Source organism: Patella vulgata, chromosome 1 (assembly GCF_932274485.2).
Source record: "Patella vulgata chromosome 1, xgPatVulg1.2, whole genome shotgun sequence".
Classification (NCBI taxonomy): domain Eukaryota; kingdom Metazoa; phylum Mollusca; class Gastropoda; family Patellidae; genus Patella; species Patella vulgata.
This window is the reverse complement of record NC_065879.2, coordinates 93690572-93709650: the sequence shown is the minus strand read 5'-3', so window position 1 is coordinate 93709650 and position 19079 is coordinate 93690572. Positions and strand designations below refer to the sequence as shown.

Genomic DNA, 19079 nt, shown 5'->3' with positions numbered 1-19079 from the left:
GCGAATTCTTGGTGTGCGACGCGCGGAACTGTAAGTAAACCACTAGAAACATCAACGCTGATTGATTAATCAATCTCTAACGTCGTAGGGTCGAAAGCCGCTCGTACGACCCCTGACGTACATGGTTTTATTTTATTTTTGAGGGACATTTTAAAATTACAATTGTTTTCAATGGATATACAATCTAATATTAATATTAGTGCAAAATATAACTAAACACAATTGTCGAGGGGGGTTGGATGGCTGAATGGTTAGCACATGCGCGCTGTATCATACGGTCAGTCATTGAGTCGACTGGCGTGGTTTCAATTCCCCAGTTGTACGTGACAAGGAGTAGCGTCGCCTGTCCAACCTCGTGGGTTTTCCCCGGGTCCTCCGCCACCCCCCCCCCCCACCACTGCTAAAGACCCCTACGCGCAAGCGAATTATGGAAATAAAATTGAACCATATGTTAGTCCCGAAATGACCTAGTTTGTGTTGAGTGGACGTTAGTTAAACCCCATTTCTCTCTCTCTCTCTCTCTCTCTCTCTCTCACAATTGTCGAGGACGAAGTGAGATTTGTTTTGTTTATAAGTGAATCCCGGTCATAAGTCTACCAGTTTAGCATGGGTGGGGGGGTGCACGAGGTTGAACTTTTCACGTACAAGTGTGGAAATTATCGAAACCACGCGCACGCACAAATCAAACCATTCGGTCACTCAACGTCGCCAATTCAGAACCGTTCGTGTCGGCCTAGTCCATGTCCAAAATAAATTTATTCTTAGTACCGGAAGTGTGTTATTGCTTGTTTTGTTATAATAATATCGGGACTGCTGTTGTAAAATGGTGAGATAATTTTATTAATTCATTCTCCATTCTAATAGATTACTGTCTCCACTACATGCTTTAGAGATTGATCTTTTATCGGTGTGATAGAAGTTTATATATTGGTCAGTGTTAAAGGAGCTAAATTGCTAATATTTCTGACCTAGATTTTGGTTTCGAATCCCCGGTTGTATGTGACAAGGAGTAGGGTGGCCTGTCCAACCTCGTGGGTTTTCTCCGGGTCCTCCGGTTTCCTCCCACTGCTAAAGACCCCTATGCGCAAGCGAATTATTGAAATAAAGTTAAACCATATGTTAGTCCCAAAATGACCTAGTTTGTGTCGAGTGCACGTTAAACCCCATTTTCATTTTCTCTCTCTCTGACCTAGATTGGCACGTCAAATGGGTCGCAACACATATAATAATGTAATATGAATTTATATAAACTGTTTTACATTCAATCGTGTCCGTTTTACTGGGAATTGTCATCAGTTATGTTCGGTGAAATACGTCAGAAGTCTCAACCGCAAGACAGTTTCTAGTGTCTGGTTATTCCAGTCAACACCGATATTATTTATTGCGCATGCTCTCCAAATAAGAACATGATATCACCGTTTGACATGACTTGTAGGTCTCATTACACTCACCCTGTACGTTCAGGGACTCTTCTATTAAGGACATATTTTTTAACAGCGTGTTGTGTCGCTCATACTGGTTCTAGCGAGGTGAGCAAGGTCTTATTTTCTCACTAAGATGTTCAGTTACATTGTTCAGGCGCTCACAGGGACTGTAAGTGTAAGTGTACAGGGTGAGTGTAATGAGACCTACGTTAGGAGCTGAACTATATAGGCCTACATGTATGGGTGTATCGTGGAAAAACCCCCAAAATGATAGCAAAATAGTCAAAATCGTTCATGGAATCAAAACGTTATGGCAATTTTAGTCGCTGAAAGTCAAAATAATTTTTCCTGTTGCATTAAGTTTATTTATAAAATTATTTGTGACCCGTATTTTGGTCAATTGACCTAGATTGCAATCGAATGGTGAACTTCACTCGTAACAAACCTGTCCTAAATCCAGAACCATTGGTCGAATAGAATAACTGTAAGACATAAAAAAAGTAAAATAAGAGTTGACTAGAATTAGAATACACACCATTTATTTTCAAATAACGGTTTAATCAGATCAATTTCATCGGCCATGATGCCCCAAACTATGAACCATCGATAATAATAAAAACTTTATTTAATGAGGCAAAGTATTTAGTTTGCAAAAAAACTAATCTTCCATAGGTCCCTCCTAAGCTACAAAGACATATATACATGTAATATCAGGATAAATTTAAAATCATTAGAAATGCAATAGCATTTTAAAGTTGGAAGTTTGATAAGTCACTCCCAAACTCCCAAACTACAAAACATATACATTATACAAGTAGAATATAGGAAGAACACTATAATTACACACAAAATAAAATAGAAGAATGCAGTTGCAAGTTAAAAATAATAAGTATGTCATCAGTTGAATATTATGGTTCTTTCAGTGTGCAAAATAAATGAGTTTTCAGTTTAATCTTAAAATTTTCAACATTTTTACACATCTTTATATCAAAAGGCAGATTGTTCCATAAAAGACATGCAGAATAATGAAAAGTACGTTTCATGGATTCCGTTTTGCATTTTTGAAGAAAAAGAGATTTACTGGTCTGTGAACAGAGCAAGATATCCGTTTTGGAAACAAGAGATTTTTCAAATAAAATAGGAATTTAGATAAAGTGGAGTATTAAATGTAATAATTTTGAATGATAAGACAATTTTATTGTAAAGAATCCTCTGTGTAAGGGTAAGCCAACCGAGTTTAGTAATTAAAGAGGTGGACAGAGTTTCAATCGGTGCATCAAGAATAGTTCTTGCTGCCCTCTTTTGTAATTTTAAAAGAATGTCTAATCTACCAGGCGTTCAAAAACTACTTTCTGAACATCAGATTTCCTCAAAACTTCAACAATATAAAGATTAATGGTTATTTTAGAAAGAATTCCTTTCGTTTCATCCTATATTTTAGGTGATTTGAAAGCAAGCCAAATTTTCAATTCAGTCGTTTATCGTTGTAAAAATTTCTGACATTTTTTTTTGAAAACGAGGCTATACAGGATTTTTTCCTCTTATGGAATATTCTAAAAATAGCCAACAAAAAAGCAATTAGAAACCAGAGAGCCCCTGAATACGATCGGCTCATTACGTAACATGTCACAGCAGAATGCGATGGTCACTATGAGAGTCAGAATTGTCTGATACCTATATAAGGTCATGCGCTACGTCCATTACAACTAGAAATTCTTGTTCTGTTCCCACATTTTCCGCTCTGAAATGATCAAAAATACCTGATCCCTTCACTGTCATTAGACAAAAATACATCATATTTAGTCACCATGACAACATTAAAGATACATTATGTAAGATTTAGATAAAGAGCTTGTCATTCTTGCTATAATTGTTTGAAAATAGATAATGTAAAATGAATAATTTGAAAATTTCATTCAAATTACTCTATTGCATTAAAGATTTAGCCTTTGAAGGTTTGACAAGACGTGTGCAATAATTTTAACCACCGTACTGGTTGTTCGAAGCTAAGTCTCGCTCCTCCTTTTTTAGCTTAAATCAAAATATGACTGAACCTTTCTAATCTATTTAATATCAGAGAAATCTGATGCCATCGAGAGTTGATTATGGCCTGGATAAGTTAATTAATGTCTAATTAATAATTTAGAAAACATTTCAGACTTAAATAGTAAGTGCAGGAGGACCGCACTACACGTAAAACAAAAATCTACAAGATAAACCTGCTGACAAGACAGAAAATAGACATTGCACCAAATAAACAAATATCAAATCAAGTGAATGGATCCGGGGGCCAGCCGTAAGCTTCCACTGCGCTGTACAGTCCCGGGCCTGTGGTGTCAGACTTCACTCGAATTTAAAAAAAAAATCAGGAATACAAAAAAGAAAGACCTGCAATAGGCAGATTTAGCTCTTGCATAATGTATGTTTAATAACTGAAGAATAATGCTGGCGGATCGTAATAATATCGATAAGTAACACAATTAATTATATAATCCTTGAGTGGCATTTAGCGATTGAACACATTAACAACACAACACATTTGTGCTTGATAACGATAAGAGAATACTTGTCGAACCATCGTGCTATGCCTGTAAACGAGTGATTGTATTTCCATATAAACTGTGTTGTGTTTTTTTGATTAATTATATGTTGATTGGTTAGTGCACGTTGATTATTTGTCATTTACAGGTCTGGGACAATTTGGCAGGGTGGGGTGGAATTGTTAATGCGTGCGTGTTGCATCATTGGGTCTTGTCATTGAATCAAGTGGCGTGGTTTCTATTTCCCCGCTGTTGGGTTTTCTCTCGGTCCTCCGTTTTCCTCCAACTGCTAAAGACCCCAACGTGCAAGTGAATTATTGAAATAAAATTGAACCATTTTTTTGTCCCGAATTGACCTAGTTTGTGTTGAGTGGACGTTAAACCCTAACTTCTCTCTCTCCCTGGGACAAATGTTTGACGTTCCAACTCATGACGTCAACTTGCTTGTAAACCCTATTTTTTTGCATTTTGAGCGAATCCTGTATCCCTGAAGGACCGGGATTGTATGGCTGGGCACCAAATCCATTCACTTGATTAGATACGTTTGATTTCATTCATTATTTCTATTCCTACGTTGTTCATTTTATTTTTTGTTTAGAGTTTTCCAAATTCTAACCAGAATATCACCCTTGTTATTGTTATTTTTTTTAAATTTTAGCTTACAACATCAAGTGGCAGACTGCTACCATCAAGAAATGACATTCAGCTGAGTGAAGCCTGGACATTACAAGCTTGGGAAACTAATTATGTTATAACTTTTATAAATTATAGGATACTAATGGTGTTATAACTTTTATATATTACAGGATACTAATGATGTTATAACTTTTATATATTACAGGATACTAATGATGTTATAACTTTTATATATTACAGGATACTAATGATGTTATAACTTTTTTATATATTACAGGATACTAATGATGTTATAATTTTATATATTACAGTAAACTAATGATGTTATAACTTTTATATATTACAGGAGACTAATGATGTTATAATTTTATATATTACTAGAAACTAATGATGTTATAACTTTTATATATTACAGGATACTAATGATGTTATAACTTTTATATATTACAGGAAACTAATCATATTATAAGGAAACTAATGATGTTACAACTTTAATATATTACAGGAGACTAATGATGTTAAAACTTTTATATATTACTAGAAACTAATGATGTTATAACTTTTATATATTACAGGAAACTAATGATGTTATAACTTTTATATATTACAGGATACTAATGATGTTATAATTTTATATATTACAGTAAACTAATGATGTTATAACTTTTATAAATTACAGGAGACTAATGATGTTATAACTTTTATATATTACAGTAAACTAATGATGTTATAATTTTATATATTACAGGAAACTAATCATATTATAAGGAAACTAATGATGTTAAAACTTTTTTATATTACAGGAAACTAGTAATGTTATAACTTTTATATATTATAAGAAATTAATGATGTTATAACTTTTATATATTACAGGAAACTAATAATGTTATAACTTTTATATATTATAAGAAATTAATGATGTTATAACTTTTATATATTACAGGAAACTAATAATGTTATAACTTTTATATATTATAAGAAATTAATGATGTTATAACTTTTATATATTACAGGAAGTTAATGATTCTATCACATTCCATCAGTGTGTTGTATGCAATGAGATTTTTCAACAATATGATGATTTAGAAAATCACAATAAAATACATGTTAAAAAAGAAAAAATTGATGATGATGTAGATGAATGTTGTCAAGTTAAAGAAAAGAAAACTGATGATGTAGATGAATATTGTCGTATTAAAGAAGAGAAAACCGATGACGTAGATGAATATTGTCATGTACAATTTAAGGAAGAGAAAACTGATGAAATTGAAACTGTTCATCAGTGTAATGTATGTGATGAGAAATTTAAATCTGACGTAGATTTAGAAAAACATTGTAAAATACATGGTAAGGTCGAGGAGATCCTAGAAAATATTCTACATCAATTTAAAGATGGTAATAAGATTCCAGGCCAGACGTGTTTTAAATGTGATGTTTGTGGTAAATTATTTAATACGCGTTGTATGCTGGAGAAACATGTGAGAATTCATACCGGCGAAAAACCTTATATATGTGATGTTTGCGGTAAATCATTTACTCAAAATGTTCATCTACAACGACACACTAGAACGCATACAGGTGAAAAGCCATATGAATGTGGTTTTTGTGATAAGTCGTTTCGTGACAAGGGTAACCAACAGCGACATGTCAAAACACATACAGGTGAAAGGCAATTCAAATGTGATGTTTGTAATAAATCATTTAGTCGAATTGAAATCTTACAGCAACACATGACCACACACACAGAAGAAAAACCGTATGAATGTGATGTTTGTGGAAAATCATTTAAACGGAAGAGTTACCTGGTTGTTCATATGAATATTCATATGGGAGATAGGAGAAAGGCTTTCAGATGTGATATTTGTTTTAAATCATTTACCCAGAATTGTAATCTACAGACTCACATGAAAATTCATACCAAAAAAATGAAATGATATGGCCTTAATGTCTTCATTAGCCCAGTCGGAGCAGAACAGTAGGACTTTCAACCCGATTTCATTTCATTTACCCAGAATTGTAATCTACAGACTCACATGAAAATTCACACAAAAAAAATGCAATGAAATGGGTTTTAATGTCTTCATTAGCCCAGTCGGAGCAGAACTTTAGGACGTTAAACCTCATTTCATTTCATTTATTTTCCACATGAAACAAGTGTGTAAAGTCTTAATAAGATAGGTATTGGAAAGTTATACACAGTTTTTAAGGTCATGAGACAAAGAATCCTATTCATTTTCAAAGATTTCCGATAATTACTGCCAGAGTTATGGCCCTTGATTACTTTGAAAAATCTTGTGGACACTCTAAAGGCTTTAGTAAATAAAAGGAAAAAAGGTACCGTAGGGTCGTTTGTTTAAAGACCCCTACACACCAGCGGATTATTGAAATAAAATGGCACCATATTATTATGTATGTCCCAAAATGACCTAGTTTGTGTTGAGCCCATTGTGGTAAATAATTTACTGAGAGCCACCATTTATAATAACATTGTGAAACTCATTATGTCCGGAAACCTTTCAGATTTAGTTTATGTATTATAATAATCAGTGTTCGATCCCTGCATTGGCCGAGAAAGTTTATCCAGATTTTCCGGCGTGGTTCCCGCTTGTCAGTGATGCAGGATGGAGGGTCTGACAAGGACAGCTGTCTAGTCATTCGGATGTACACATGACAGTTGGAATTCGATATAAGAGTAGGCCGTAGTCCTGCTATCCAGGCAAAATTTCCCTCATTACACATTTACGTGCACGTAAAGATCCCTTTATAAGAGTAGGCCTTAGCGCCACTGTCCAGGCTAAATGTCCGTAAATGCACACTTGTGTGCCGCATGCCCGTCTTCATTAGCCCAGTTCGGAGCAGAACAATAGGACGTTAAACTCCATTTCATTTCATTTATATTTATCTTTCTATTCAATGTATTTAGTATATTATAATTATCAATGTAATTAGTACAGTGGACTCTGTCCAATCCGACATCATATGGGATTGTCATAATATGTCGGATTACGCAGATTGTCCGAATACTCAGTTTTCTCAAAACTGGAAGTATTATTATAATGTGGCTTCAAAACCCCAGAACGTTATTCCCTTTAAAAATGATAAACCTGTCTGTACATTCAAAATTTTATAACATTATAATATCTAACAATAACAATGCATATTTACAGATTTACAATTTATTTTATATTCATATAACCATTTAAAGTCGGTCATTAATTTATATTCTTCATCGTCTCCGTCTTTAATTGATTGCACACCTGTTTTTGCTGTCCCATGCTCATTGATAATCGGTCGTTCTATGTTCTGGTTGTCGTCATGTGTTCATTGATAATCTGTCATTTGACGGTTGAGTTGTTTGAGCCAATCAGAATAAATAACACTTGTCATACAAGCCTTACGATTGGTTGATCAATTGACTGACAGGTAAATCAAGTACCAAGCGCTCTCTTACAAGAGATTATAAAATTATCAAAGTAATCAACAAAGACCTACACAAGCGCGTTTTAATCTTGCCAATAATTGATGGGTGATTGCCTGTTAAGTTTTTGTGGCTTCACACCTACCGATTGAAGGTCTGATTATACAATGTTGATTCAATGGAAATCGTGCGACGGGACAGCTGATTGATGTCGTAATTCGGAATATTCAGAATACTGATTACTCAGAGCTTTTTGGGCTGAAGTAATAAGGAAATAAATCGGGACATGAAAATGATGTCGGATTTCACAGAATGCCATAGTATTCAGATGTCGGATGTGACAAGAGTCCACTGTTTATTTTAATTTGAATTCTATTTAGTCTATTATAATGATCAGTGTATTTATTATAATTATCATTGCAATTAGTATATTATAATTATCAGTGTATTTATTATAATTATCAGTTTATTATGATTATCAGTGTATTTAGTGTACTATAATGATCAATGTATTTAGTGTATTATAATTATCTCAAAATGAAGCACATTATGAAATTTTGCCCTACCTGTGATTTATTTATGCCTTAAGTCTATGAATTAAAAAAAGCTTTTTGTCATGAAAACTAGTTTAATTCCATACAGAGTGAACAGGCTAAAGCCTAGCTCACATCCTGCCATACGTGTTTCGACAGGCACAGGTCGTAGGGTCAGGTAGCTCACATACAGGTGAAAGCTTTGTATGTGTTGGACCAAAAGTCTATGATCTTCTACGGTGCTGAACACACGCTATTGACGCGTAAGTCGTAAGTCTCGCGCAGGGTTTACTAAAATTTCCGTCGTAGACTGCCCATGGTAGCACTACGACTGGGTGTGAACTAAGCTTTACCGACCAGGAAATCTAATGAACGATCCCGGTGTTGGCGAAGAATGTTTGTCGGGATTGTTGAGCATGGTTTATTCCCGTCAGTCATGTGTGTTTGTGGTGCATGTTTGTTGGTGTATGTTTGTTGGTGCATGTTTGTGGTGCGTGTTTGTTGATGCATGTGTGTGTTGTGCGTGTTTGTTGGTGCATGTTTGTGGTGCGTGTTTTTTGATGCGTGTGTGGTGTGTGTTTGTTGGTGTGTGTTAGTTGGTGCAATTTTTGTTGGTATGTATTTGTTGGGGGAGGGCCTGACATCGGAAGAAAAGAAAGAGGTCACATGTTTTATATTTCGAAGTCGTATTTTAACCTTAACTTTTTCATTAACTAAAATATTATTTTCTGATAGAATTGATTTCTAGCTATTCTTTGGCACCTAGAAATGGACACAACTGGGTCGCAAAACATATAATAATGTAATATGAATGTATATAAACTGATTTACATTCAATCGTTTCCATTTTTTACTCTAATCTGAAATCAGTTATGTTCGGCGGAATACGCCAGAAGTCTCAATCAAATGGCAATCTCAAGCGTCTGATTATTCCAGACTATTGTGCATGCTCTCCAGATAAAAATATGGGGTCACCGTTTGACATGGTACATTATTTTGTGTAAAATATTAGATATATGAAGCCCATCTTTTCCTGGTAAGATCTCAACAATAATGTTGATTTAAATTGACAAATAATTTGTATTTTCAATGTGGTAGACTTCAGATGAGTGGTCTCCCCTTGTCAGCGGCGAAGGATGGAGTGGTCTCGCCTTGTCGATGGTGACGGACGAAGTGGTCTCTCTGTGGCAATGGTGAAAGACTGAGTGGTCTCCCCTTGTCAGCAGTGAAGGATGGGGACCTGGCAAGGAACAATGTCAAGTCGTGGGGATGGGTATAGATGCAAAAGTTGTGTGCACGTTAAAGACCCTTGGCGAATGGAATTTGATGGAGGTCGCTGCCCAGGCAAGATTTCACCCATGGTGCATTTATTGATTTTAGTGTACGCATATTGTGTGTCTTGTCCTCGGGGCAAAAGCATCAAGATTCCGGGGGTCCAATACCGGCCTTGGCTTAGAACATTCGGCAGCACTTTCTAGCCTTGTTTCCACTTGTTAATGGTAAATGACGGAGGGTATGGCAAGGTGTGGTACACGACGGAGGGTATGGCAAGGTGTGGTACATGATGAGGGTATGGCAAGGTGTGGTACATGATGAGGGTATGGCAAGGTGTGGTACATGACGGAGGGTATGGCAAGGTGTGGTACAAGATGGAGGGTATGGCAAGGTGTGGTACATGACGGAGGGTATGGCAAGGTGTGGTACAAGATGGAGGGTATGGCAAGGTGTGGTACACGACGGGGGTGGGGTGGGGGTATGGCAAGGTGTGGTGGAGGACGGAGGGTATGGCAAGGTGTGGTACAAGATGGAGGGTATGGCAAGGTGTGGTACACGACGGGGGTGGGGTGGAGTTGGGGGTATGGCAAGGTGTGGTAGAGGACGGAGGGAATGGCAAGGTGTGGTACATGACGCAGGGTATGGCAAGGTGTTGGACGAAAAACAATTCAATAAAAAAGCATCAAAACTCCCTCATACCACAGTACATGGCATATGCTGTCATCATTAGACTGGATGGTACAGAAATGTATTTGCCAATATAGTATCCATGACAACCTGTATATAACCAATATAGAATGAATACAGTTCAGATAATATTCTCTCCATGAAACATGACAACTTGTGTTTTATTAATGATAATTCATATGAGCAGAATAACAACCTGATATATGAAACATGACAACTTAGGTTTTATTAACATTTCTGAGCTAAAAAAATACAAGAACGTTACTAAAAAACAATTAATATCTTGTGAATAAAAAATGTACAGATTAATATTAACTTTTTGACGCAATAAATTATTAAAAATATTAGATGTTTTCAATATCTGTAGGATAAAAAACCCCACCAGATTTTAATTACAGATTTGACACAATAACTTTTTAAAATAGCTTGGTATATTATCTCTATCATTAACTGAAATTATCTCCTTTAATCAAATCGCAATTTGACATTTTACATTGAAAGGTTAAAAGTAATGAAATGAAATGAAATGGAGTTTAACTTCCTACTATTCTGCTCCAAACTGGGCTAATGAAGACGGGCATACAGTGTGCTATGAGGGAAATACAGCGGCACTACGGCCCGCTTTTATATATCGAATTCAAACTGTCAAGAGATCTTTTACGAGCACACCAATGTGTACACAGGATCCAAACGACTAGACAGCTAACCTTGACAGACCTTCCATCCTGCATCACTTACAAGGCGGAACCACACCGAAAAATCTGGTTGCACTATCTCGGCCAATGCAGGGATCCGTGCATTGAAAAAATGATATGTAACCTTGTGAATCCGAGAGGATTGTATGGGGAAACACGCGACTCGACCCCCTACCCCCCCCCCCCCCAAATCCGAGAATTATCCTTTGGGGTTAATTTCCTACTTTACCCACCCCCACCCCTGCTTAAATCCGCGCCTGACACCTCGTTCCAGAGATTATGGCTTCCGAATGTAAGACAAATCGCATTTGTAGCTTCTGGGGCCTTCAGAAGTCACAATTTTTTTCGATTTTAAAATACGTTCAAATATACCACCGTTACATCATAATGACAGTTGAGTTTGAATTTCCTAAAAATCGGACCTAGACTGCCTGACAAAATGGCCGCTCCTCATATGCACACTGTGTAAATGTACAATGTATGTAATTCCAACGTTGTAGACACTCTAGAGGTCACTATTTTTTCCCATTTGATGAGCTTTGAAATGTATGTTTATAACACAAAGATCTCGGATCTGGGTAGACTTGGGTACACAGCGCGTCATAGACAATTTCATTCTTTGTTTTTCTGAATGCCCTGAATTACATTTGATTGTGAGTTATTCGGGTTGAAAAAGATCCCATACTTTTTTAAATATACAACCTGACACCGGAAATGATTGTTTTCCGTGACGTAGCCTCTAACCTTCCGGAAGATGGCGTTGCTTTGTTCTTTACCGAAGAGTTGTTTACTATTACTGAATGAATACCTATTTTCTTGACTTGCAGTTGTAGAAGAGACAGATCAGCAATCTGGTGTTGTGTTTTTATTATAAACATTCATTCGCACAACAGCTTCACAAATTAACAACAGAAATTCTTAACAAAATAATGGTAGGCTATTTTGAATTAACAAATCAATACCGTACTGTCCGTACATCAGAATGCCAGTCAACTTAGTCAAGTCGTCGACATAAAAAAAAAACAGCCACCAGGTTAAGTCGCCCACACCCGTTTTTGGAACACGTTATTACAAAAACATCGCTAATACTAATCAAACAATTAAAAATGCTAAAATCATAACGCCAAATAACAAACAATACTAGTATACTTCATTGCAAAAACATCGGTGAACAACAAAATAACAAATCAAACTAAAATCATAATGCCGATCTAACATCAAAACAATGATCATACAATACAATAATCAAACAATACGATTAACTTTATTACAAAAACATTGGTGATTCGATCTGAAATCAAGTAAAAAAACAGACAACGTGTATTAGCTATTTCTTCCATACGATTAATAATAATAATAATAATCACTTTATTTCAAAATGGTAGAAAATTAGGCCTGGGGCCTTTTTTACATTTTGCCCTTTTAACAACATCAAACATGCATAAAATCCGGAACAAATGTTTTACATAATGATAATAAATATATTAGATGTGCTGTTTGATAAATGTGAAAATATTTACACTATGAAAGGTAGGAATAGAATTATACATGAACAGTATTTGCTCGAAGATACGTATGAATAGTTTTATACAAAATATATGTACATGGATCAACATGGAAGCATTCTTAGTTGTGGACGACATCACCAATAGCTGTGGACGATATCACCAATGCCTTGTGGACGACTCATCCAACGGGTATGGACGACTTCATTGTGGACGACTTTGCTTGTGGACAACTTGACTGGCACCCGTACATCATGGCGACTTATAGAATTTATTTTGGACTTTTGTATCCAAGGGCCACTATTCTGTGTTTGGAAATAAAATGTTTAGCCATGTTGGTGTCGAGACTAGTTTGCAACAAGATGGTGTCACTTTAACTTGCTCTTATTAAACAAATCAAGACTATTTCAGTAACGTACCTCTACCAGTTCCCGTGATCGTAGAGACTTGAAATTTTCAGGAAATGTTCAAGGGGACTAGCCATGACCTCACACCAAATTTCAGCCAAATCGGTCAATAACCTTTTTTTACCATAGTTTAGCTTCTGCCGAGAGAACAGTTTATCTGATTTTGACGCCATTTTGTTTGTTGACTATTTAGACTCGAATAATAAGACACTAAGACGGGTTCCAACACACTGCGCTTCCTGCCTAACACTGCAGTTCATGACAATAACAATAATTTCCGTATATTTAAATTTTTGTGCTAAACCACCAATTTCTATAAACGACTATTTGGCGTTGACCAGTTGGATTGGTCTTTACGTGTGAATATCGCTGTGACCTTGACTTTGACCCTGACTTCAAATTTCCTATCGAGCTCAGGGCCTTTGCGTTTATATGGATACCATGGCCATACGTCTTGCTGTATTATCGAGGTTACATTCCTGAAATAGATAGAAAACAAAGAAAGATAGGGGGAATATTTATTTAATCAATAAAATAAAAAAGTGAATAGAATATGAAATGAAATGGGGTTTAACGTCTTACTGTTCTGCTCCTATAGTGGGCTAATGAAGACGGGCATACGCCATACAGTGTGCTATGAGGGAAATTTTGCCCGTGTAGTGGCACTATCGCCTACTCATATCAAATTCCAACTGCCAAGGGGTCTTTTACGTGCATTTCAATGTATACACGGGACCTCGGTTTTTCGTATCATCCGTCCTGCATCACTGACAAGGGGAAACCACGCCGGAAAATTGGAATGAACTTTCTCGGCCAGTGCAGGGATCGAACACCCGACCTCCAGGCTAGCGAGCCAGCGTCTTACCCACTTAGCCACCTGATCCCCGAATAGAATATGTGTCGTCTAGTATGTAAAATATTATCTCATATTATCATCTTCATTATTAGTTCAGCTCTGAACGTAGGTCTCATTACACTTGCCCTGTACGTTCAGGAATCGTCCTATTGAATCTATTCGAAACACTTTTGCTTCCCAGTCAATTTTACTGGCCAACTTTTCACTGCTAAACAGTCGTGTGTCAGTCCCTGCAAACGCCTGTACAATGTAAATGAACATTTTAGTGAGAAAATAAGATCTTGCAATGCTTACCTTGCTAGAGTCAGTATGTGCAACTGTCTAGTCATTTGGATGGCACGAAAAACCGTGTACACAATATTGGTGTGCACTTAAAAAAACCTTTGACAGTTGGAATTCGACATAAGAGTAGGCCAAAATTTCCCTCATAGCACACTGTATGGCGTATGCCCGTCTTCATTAGTCCAGTTCGGAGCAAAACAGAAGGACGTTAAATCCAATTTCATTTCATTTCACATCTTCCAACATCCATAACTTCGCTCAGAATAAAGTAATTGGAATGAAATCGTAAATACATTCAATTTTCAGGATCTATTTTTGAACAATTATAGCAAAAAAAGCTTGTCCTTACATGATCAAACATATATAACTTTTATATATTACAGGAAACTACATGTGATGATGTTATAACTTTTATATATTACAGGAAACTAATGATGTTATAACTTTTGTATATTACAGGAAACTAATGATGTTATAACTTATATATACATGTATTACAGGAAGCTAATGATGTTATAACTTTTATATATTACAGGAAACTAATGATGTTGAAACATTTCACCAGTGTTTTGTATGTGATGAGATTTTTCAACAATATGATGATTTAGAAAAACACAATAAAATACATGTTAAAGAAGAGAAAACTGATGATGTAGATGGATATTGTCATGTTCAATTTAATGTTAAAGCAGAGAAAACTCACGATGCAGATGAATATTGTCATGTCAAAGAAGAAAAAACTGAAGATGTTGAAACTGTTTATCAGTGTAATTTATGTGCTGAAGAATTTAAATCAGAAACAGATTTAGAAAAACACTGTGAAATACATACAGTTTTACAGCATGGTAAAATTTTTGAGAAAACTTTTGGTCAGATCAATGAAACAGAAATACAAAATTTATATAAATGTGATGTTTGTGGTAAATCTTTTATTAAAAACTATTGCCTTCAAATTCACATGAGAATTCATACGGGAGAAAAATCATGTGAATGTCATGTTTGTGGCCAGTCATTTAACCAGAGTTGTAGTCTACAGCAACACATGTCCATTCATACTGGCGAAAAACCATTTTCATGTTGTGTTTGTCAGGAATCTTTTGTTAACCATTCAGACTTGCAGATTCATATAAAAATTCACCCTGGAGAGAAGGTGTATAAATGTGATGTTTGTGATAAATCATTTACTTATAGGGGAAAGTTAGATGAACACATGAGAATTCATACGGGTGAGAGACCCTATAAATGTGATGTTTGTAGTAAATCATTTACTAGCAAGAGCTATCTGCGGACTCACCAGAATATACATACAGGCAAGAAACCTTATAAATGTGATGTTTGTAGTAAATCATTCAGTACGTCTAACGATCTCAGAAAACACAACCGAATTCATACTGGGGAAAAACCTTATAATTGTGATGTGTGTGGTAAACTTTTTACTCTCCACGCTGGTTTACGAACGCACATGAGAATTCATACCGGCGAAAAGCCTTTTACATGTAATGTTTGTGATAGATCCTTTACTCAGCAATGGCATCAACAGAGACACATGAGAACGCATACTAAAGTGAAACCATTTAAATGTGATCTTTGTAGTAGCCTTTTTGTTACCAGTACTATTCTAAAAACGCACATGAGACGTCACACTGGCGTAAAGCCTTTTCAATGTGATGTTTGTAGAAAACATTTTTTTACTCGTAGCTGTCTACGATCTCACATGATGGTTCATACGGGTGAAAAACCCTATAAATGTGATGTTTGTGGTCAATCATCTAGTACCAATACTAATCTACAGAAACACATGAAAACTCATTCAAGGGAAAGATTTGTTAAATGTGATGTTTGTGATAAATCATTTACTGCACGTGGTTATCTGAAAAGACACATGAAAACTCATACTGGCAAGATTTAAAGATACGGTGTGGGTGGGGGGGGGGAATGGCCGAATGATTAGCACATGCGTGCTGTATCATAAGGACTGTCATTGAGTCAAATGGCGTGGTTTCGAATCCCCGGTTGTACGCGACAAGGAGTAGGGTCGCCTGTCCAACCTCGTGGGTTTTCTCTGGGTCCTCCAACTGCTAAAAGACCCCTACGCGCAAGCGAATTATTGAAATAAAATTAAACCATATGTTAGTCCTGAAATGACCTAATTTGTGTCGAGTGGACTTTTTAAACCTCATTTCCTTCTCTCTCTTTAAAGATACGTTCCCAGAAAAGTATTTATCGAGTGGTTATTTCCAATAAAAGTATGGCAATTTTGGTATATATGGAAAGTAGAAATATCCAATCTTACCAGAAAAATACTGGATTCCCTGGAGCGCATACAGGACAAAAATGTAAGGGTTTCCCTAATTGGCAGCATGACGATTAGGAATGTCTACTCGTATGACGTCAAAGGTTGCACGCAGAGATTGAGTGCTTGATGTACATCTTGATAAACTTTATGAAGAGTTAGACATACAACACGGAGATAACAATCACGGAAAAAGATGCGGGCAGTGGATAATCCAAGAATTTAATTAGGCTTCGATATACATGATAAAAGGATAGCGATTAAAGACAACATCGTCTTGTGTTTGTAATGAATTCTCCTCCGACTTCACACCCGTTGCTAGGTAGTTTGTCAGTGAAGTCACATGACACAAACATGGCCTCTTTTAATTGATTTTTTTGCAGTGTTTTGAAAAGGATTTGAAGCAGAATTTTGATAGATTGATTAGTTTGAATATGTTTTTGTACACGGGAACATATCTTTAAAGGAGCTAGAGTAATTTCGCTTTAAAGTTTTATAGGAGCTGGGGTAATTTCACTTTAAAGTTTTATAGGAGCTGGGGTAATATAGCTTTAAAGTTTTATAGGAGCTGGGACAATATAGCTTTAAAGTTTTATAGGAGCTGGGGTAATTTCACTTTAATGTTTTGTAGGAGCTGGGGTAATTTCACTTTAAAGATTTATAGGAGCTGGGGTAATTTCACTTTAATATTTTGCAGGAGCTGGGGTAATATGGTTTTAAAGTTTTTTAGGATCTAGGGTAATATAGCTTTAATGTTTTATAGGAGCTCGGGTAATATAGCTTTAAAGTTTTATAGGAGCTCGGGTAATATAGCTTTAAATTTTTATAGGAGCTAGGGTAATTTCGCTTTAATGTTTTATAGGAGCTCAGGTAATATAGCTTTAAAGTTTTATAGGAGCTCGGTCGCTAGCCTGGAGGTCGGGTGTTCAATCCCTGCATTGGCCGAGAAAGTTCATCCAGATTTTCCGGCGTGGTTCTCCCTTGTCAGTGATGCAGGACGGAGGGGCTGACAAGGAAAGCTGTCTAATCGTTCGGATGGGACGAAAAACCGAGGTCCCGTGTACACATTGGCGTGCACGTAAAAGATCCCTTGGCAGTCGGAATTCGATATAAGAGTAGGCCGTAGTGCCGCTGTCCGGGCAAAATTTCCCTCATAGCACACTGTATGGCGTATGCTCGTCTTCATTAGCCCAGGTTAGGAGCAGAACAGTAGGACGTTAAACTCCATTTCATTTCATTTCATTTATAGGAGCTCGGGTTATTTCGCTTTAAAGTTTTATAGGAGCTGGGGTAATTTCGCTTTAAAGATTTATAGGAGCTGGGGTAATTTCACTTTAAAGTTTTATAGAAGCTGGGGTAAGTTCGCATTAAAGTTTGATAGGAGCTGGGGTAATATAGCTTTAAAGTTTGATAGGAGCTGGGGTAATATAGCTTTAAAGTTTTATAGGAGCTAGGGTAATATAGCTTTAAAGTTTTAAAAGGGGGGGGGGTGAGGGGGGTATTGGCCTAGACACTTTGGAAATGAAATGAAATGTGGTTTTATGACATGTCAGCTCCAACTGGGCTATATTGCGCCAAACATATGGTGATTATTTCGAGACAGGCTAAATTATATCACAGAACAAATTACATGCATAAATAAAAACAATATCACAGTAAGTAACATTAAAAATAAAATCAATCTTTTATGCATATAACTATCTAAAATACAAAAATGAAATGATATATAAATACAAATTAAAATTTATGATAAAAACCTGTCTCTTTTAAAAAGTCTAACACTTTCCCATATAGACCCGGTTGGGCTAGACACTTTGGCTATCGCCACTGATCAGCAATGTTTCTTTGTCTTGAAATGGCATTTAAAATATACACCTTCTCGTATTATCAACACATGGCATTTCTTCATTTCGTTGTGAATTTCCGATCATCAAGTCGCATTATCCCTATTTTTTTGCCGTTCGCCGTTTTAGGAGAATCACAGACACCGACAGACACCGAGTATAATAACCACTTTTGTCAGAAACGTAACATTTTTCACAGTTTAATATGTATGGTTTAATGGTGGAGAACGAGGCATTAAGTAGTATATTGATACTGCAGAAGGCATTAGCCGATAGTTGTTTCAATATATCACACGATGTCTTAAGCTCGAGGCCATTAAACAACTTAAAATACAGACACTATCCTGCACGTGCTTTTCAATAAAATAAGACATGCGAGTCCAATATTTCATCTAGTATAGATAATGTACGATTGGCAAGTTGCTCGTACCATTATTTAAAAATAATTATTTGAAAAAATGGGACGCCAACATCAAAAGATGACGTCGCATCTGTATTTTAAGGCTTTATAAAAGGTGTGCAGTGCCCATGTGGAAACATGTTCAACGTTTCCATTGATATGGGAAGTGATGTCAGTTCAAGGGTTATGTAGTACCGGTAAAACCTGGCATCACAGCAGTTCTAGTTTAATGTTATTGTTGTTCATGTTATCCAGATTAATTTAATAAATAATGATAATAAAAT

The 19079-nt window shown here is 36.1% G+C and overlaps 2 protein-coding genes across 2 annotated transcripts; both read left to right on the top strand.

Moving 5' to 3' along the window:
* The first annotated feature begins 804 nt into the window (after positions 1–804).
* On the top strand, positions 805–9379 carry LOC126818781 (gastrula zinc finger protein XlCGF7.1-like). The gene is made up of 2 exons (XM_050546347.2): positions 805–826; positions 5614–9379. Exons 1-2 carry the CDS (start codon positions 824–826, stop codon positions 6532–6534), a joined length of 924 nt encoding a protein of 307 aa, XP_050402304.1. The 5' UTR covers positions 805–823; the 3' UTR covers positions 6535–9379.
* Positions 9380–11971: 2592 nt separating this feature from the next.
* LOC126817908 (zinc finger protein 664) lies at positions 11972–16400 on the top strand. The gene is made up of 2 exons (XM_050545083.2): positions 11972–12140; positions 14794–16400. The coding sequence occupies exons 1-2, from the start codon at positions 12138–12140 to the stop codon at positions 16165–16167; spliced, it is 1377 nt and encodes a 458-aa protein (XP_050401040.1). The 5' UTR covers positions 11972–12137; the 3' UTR covers positions 16168–16400.
* The last annotated feature ends 2679 nt before the right edge of the window (positions 16401–19079 follow it).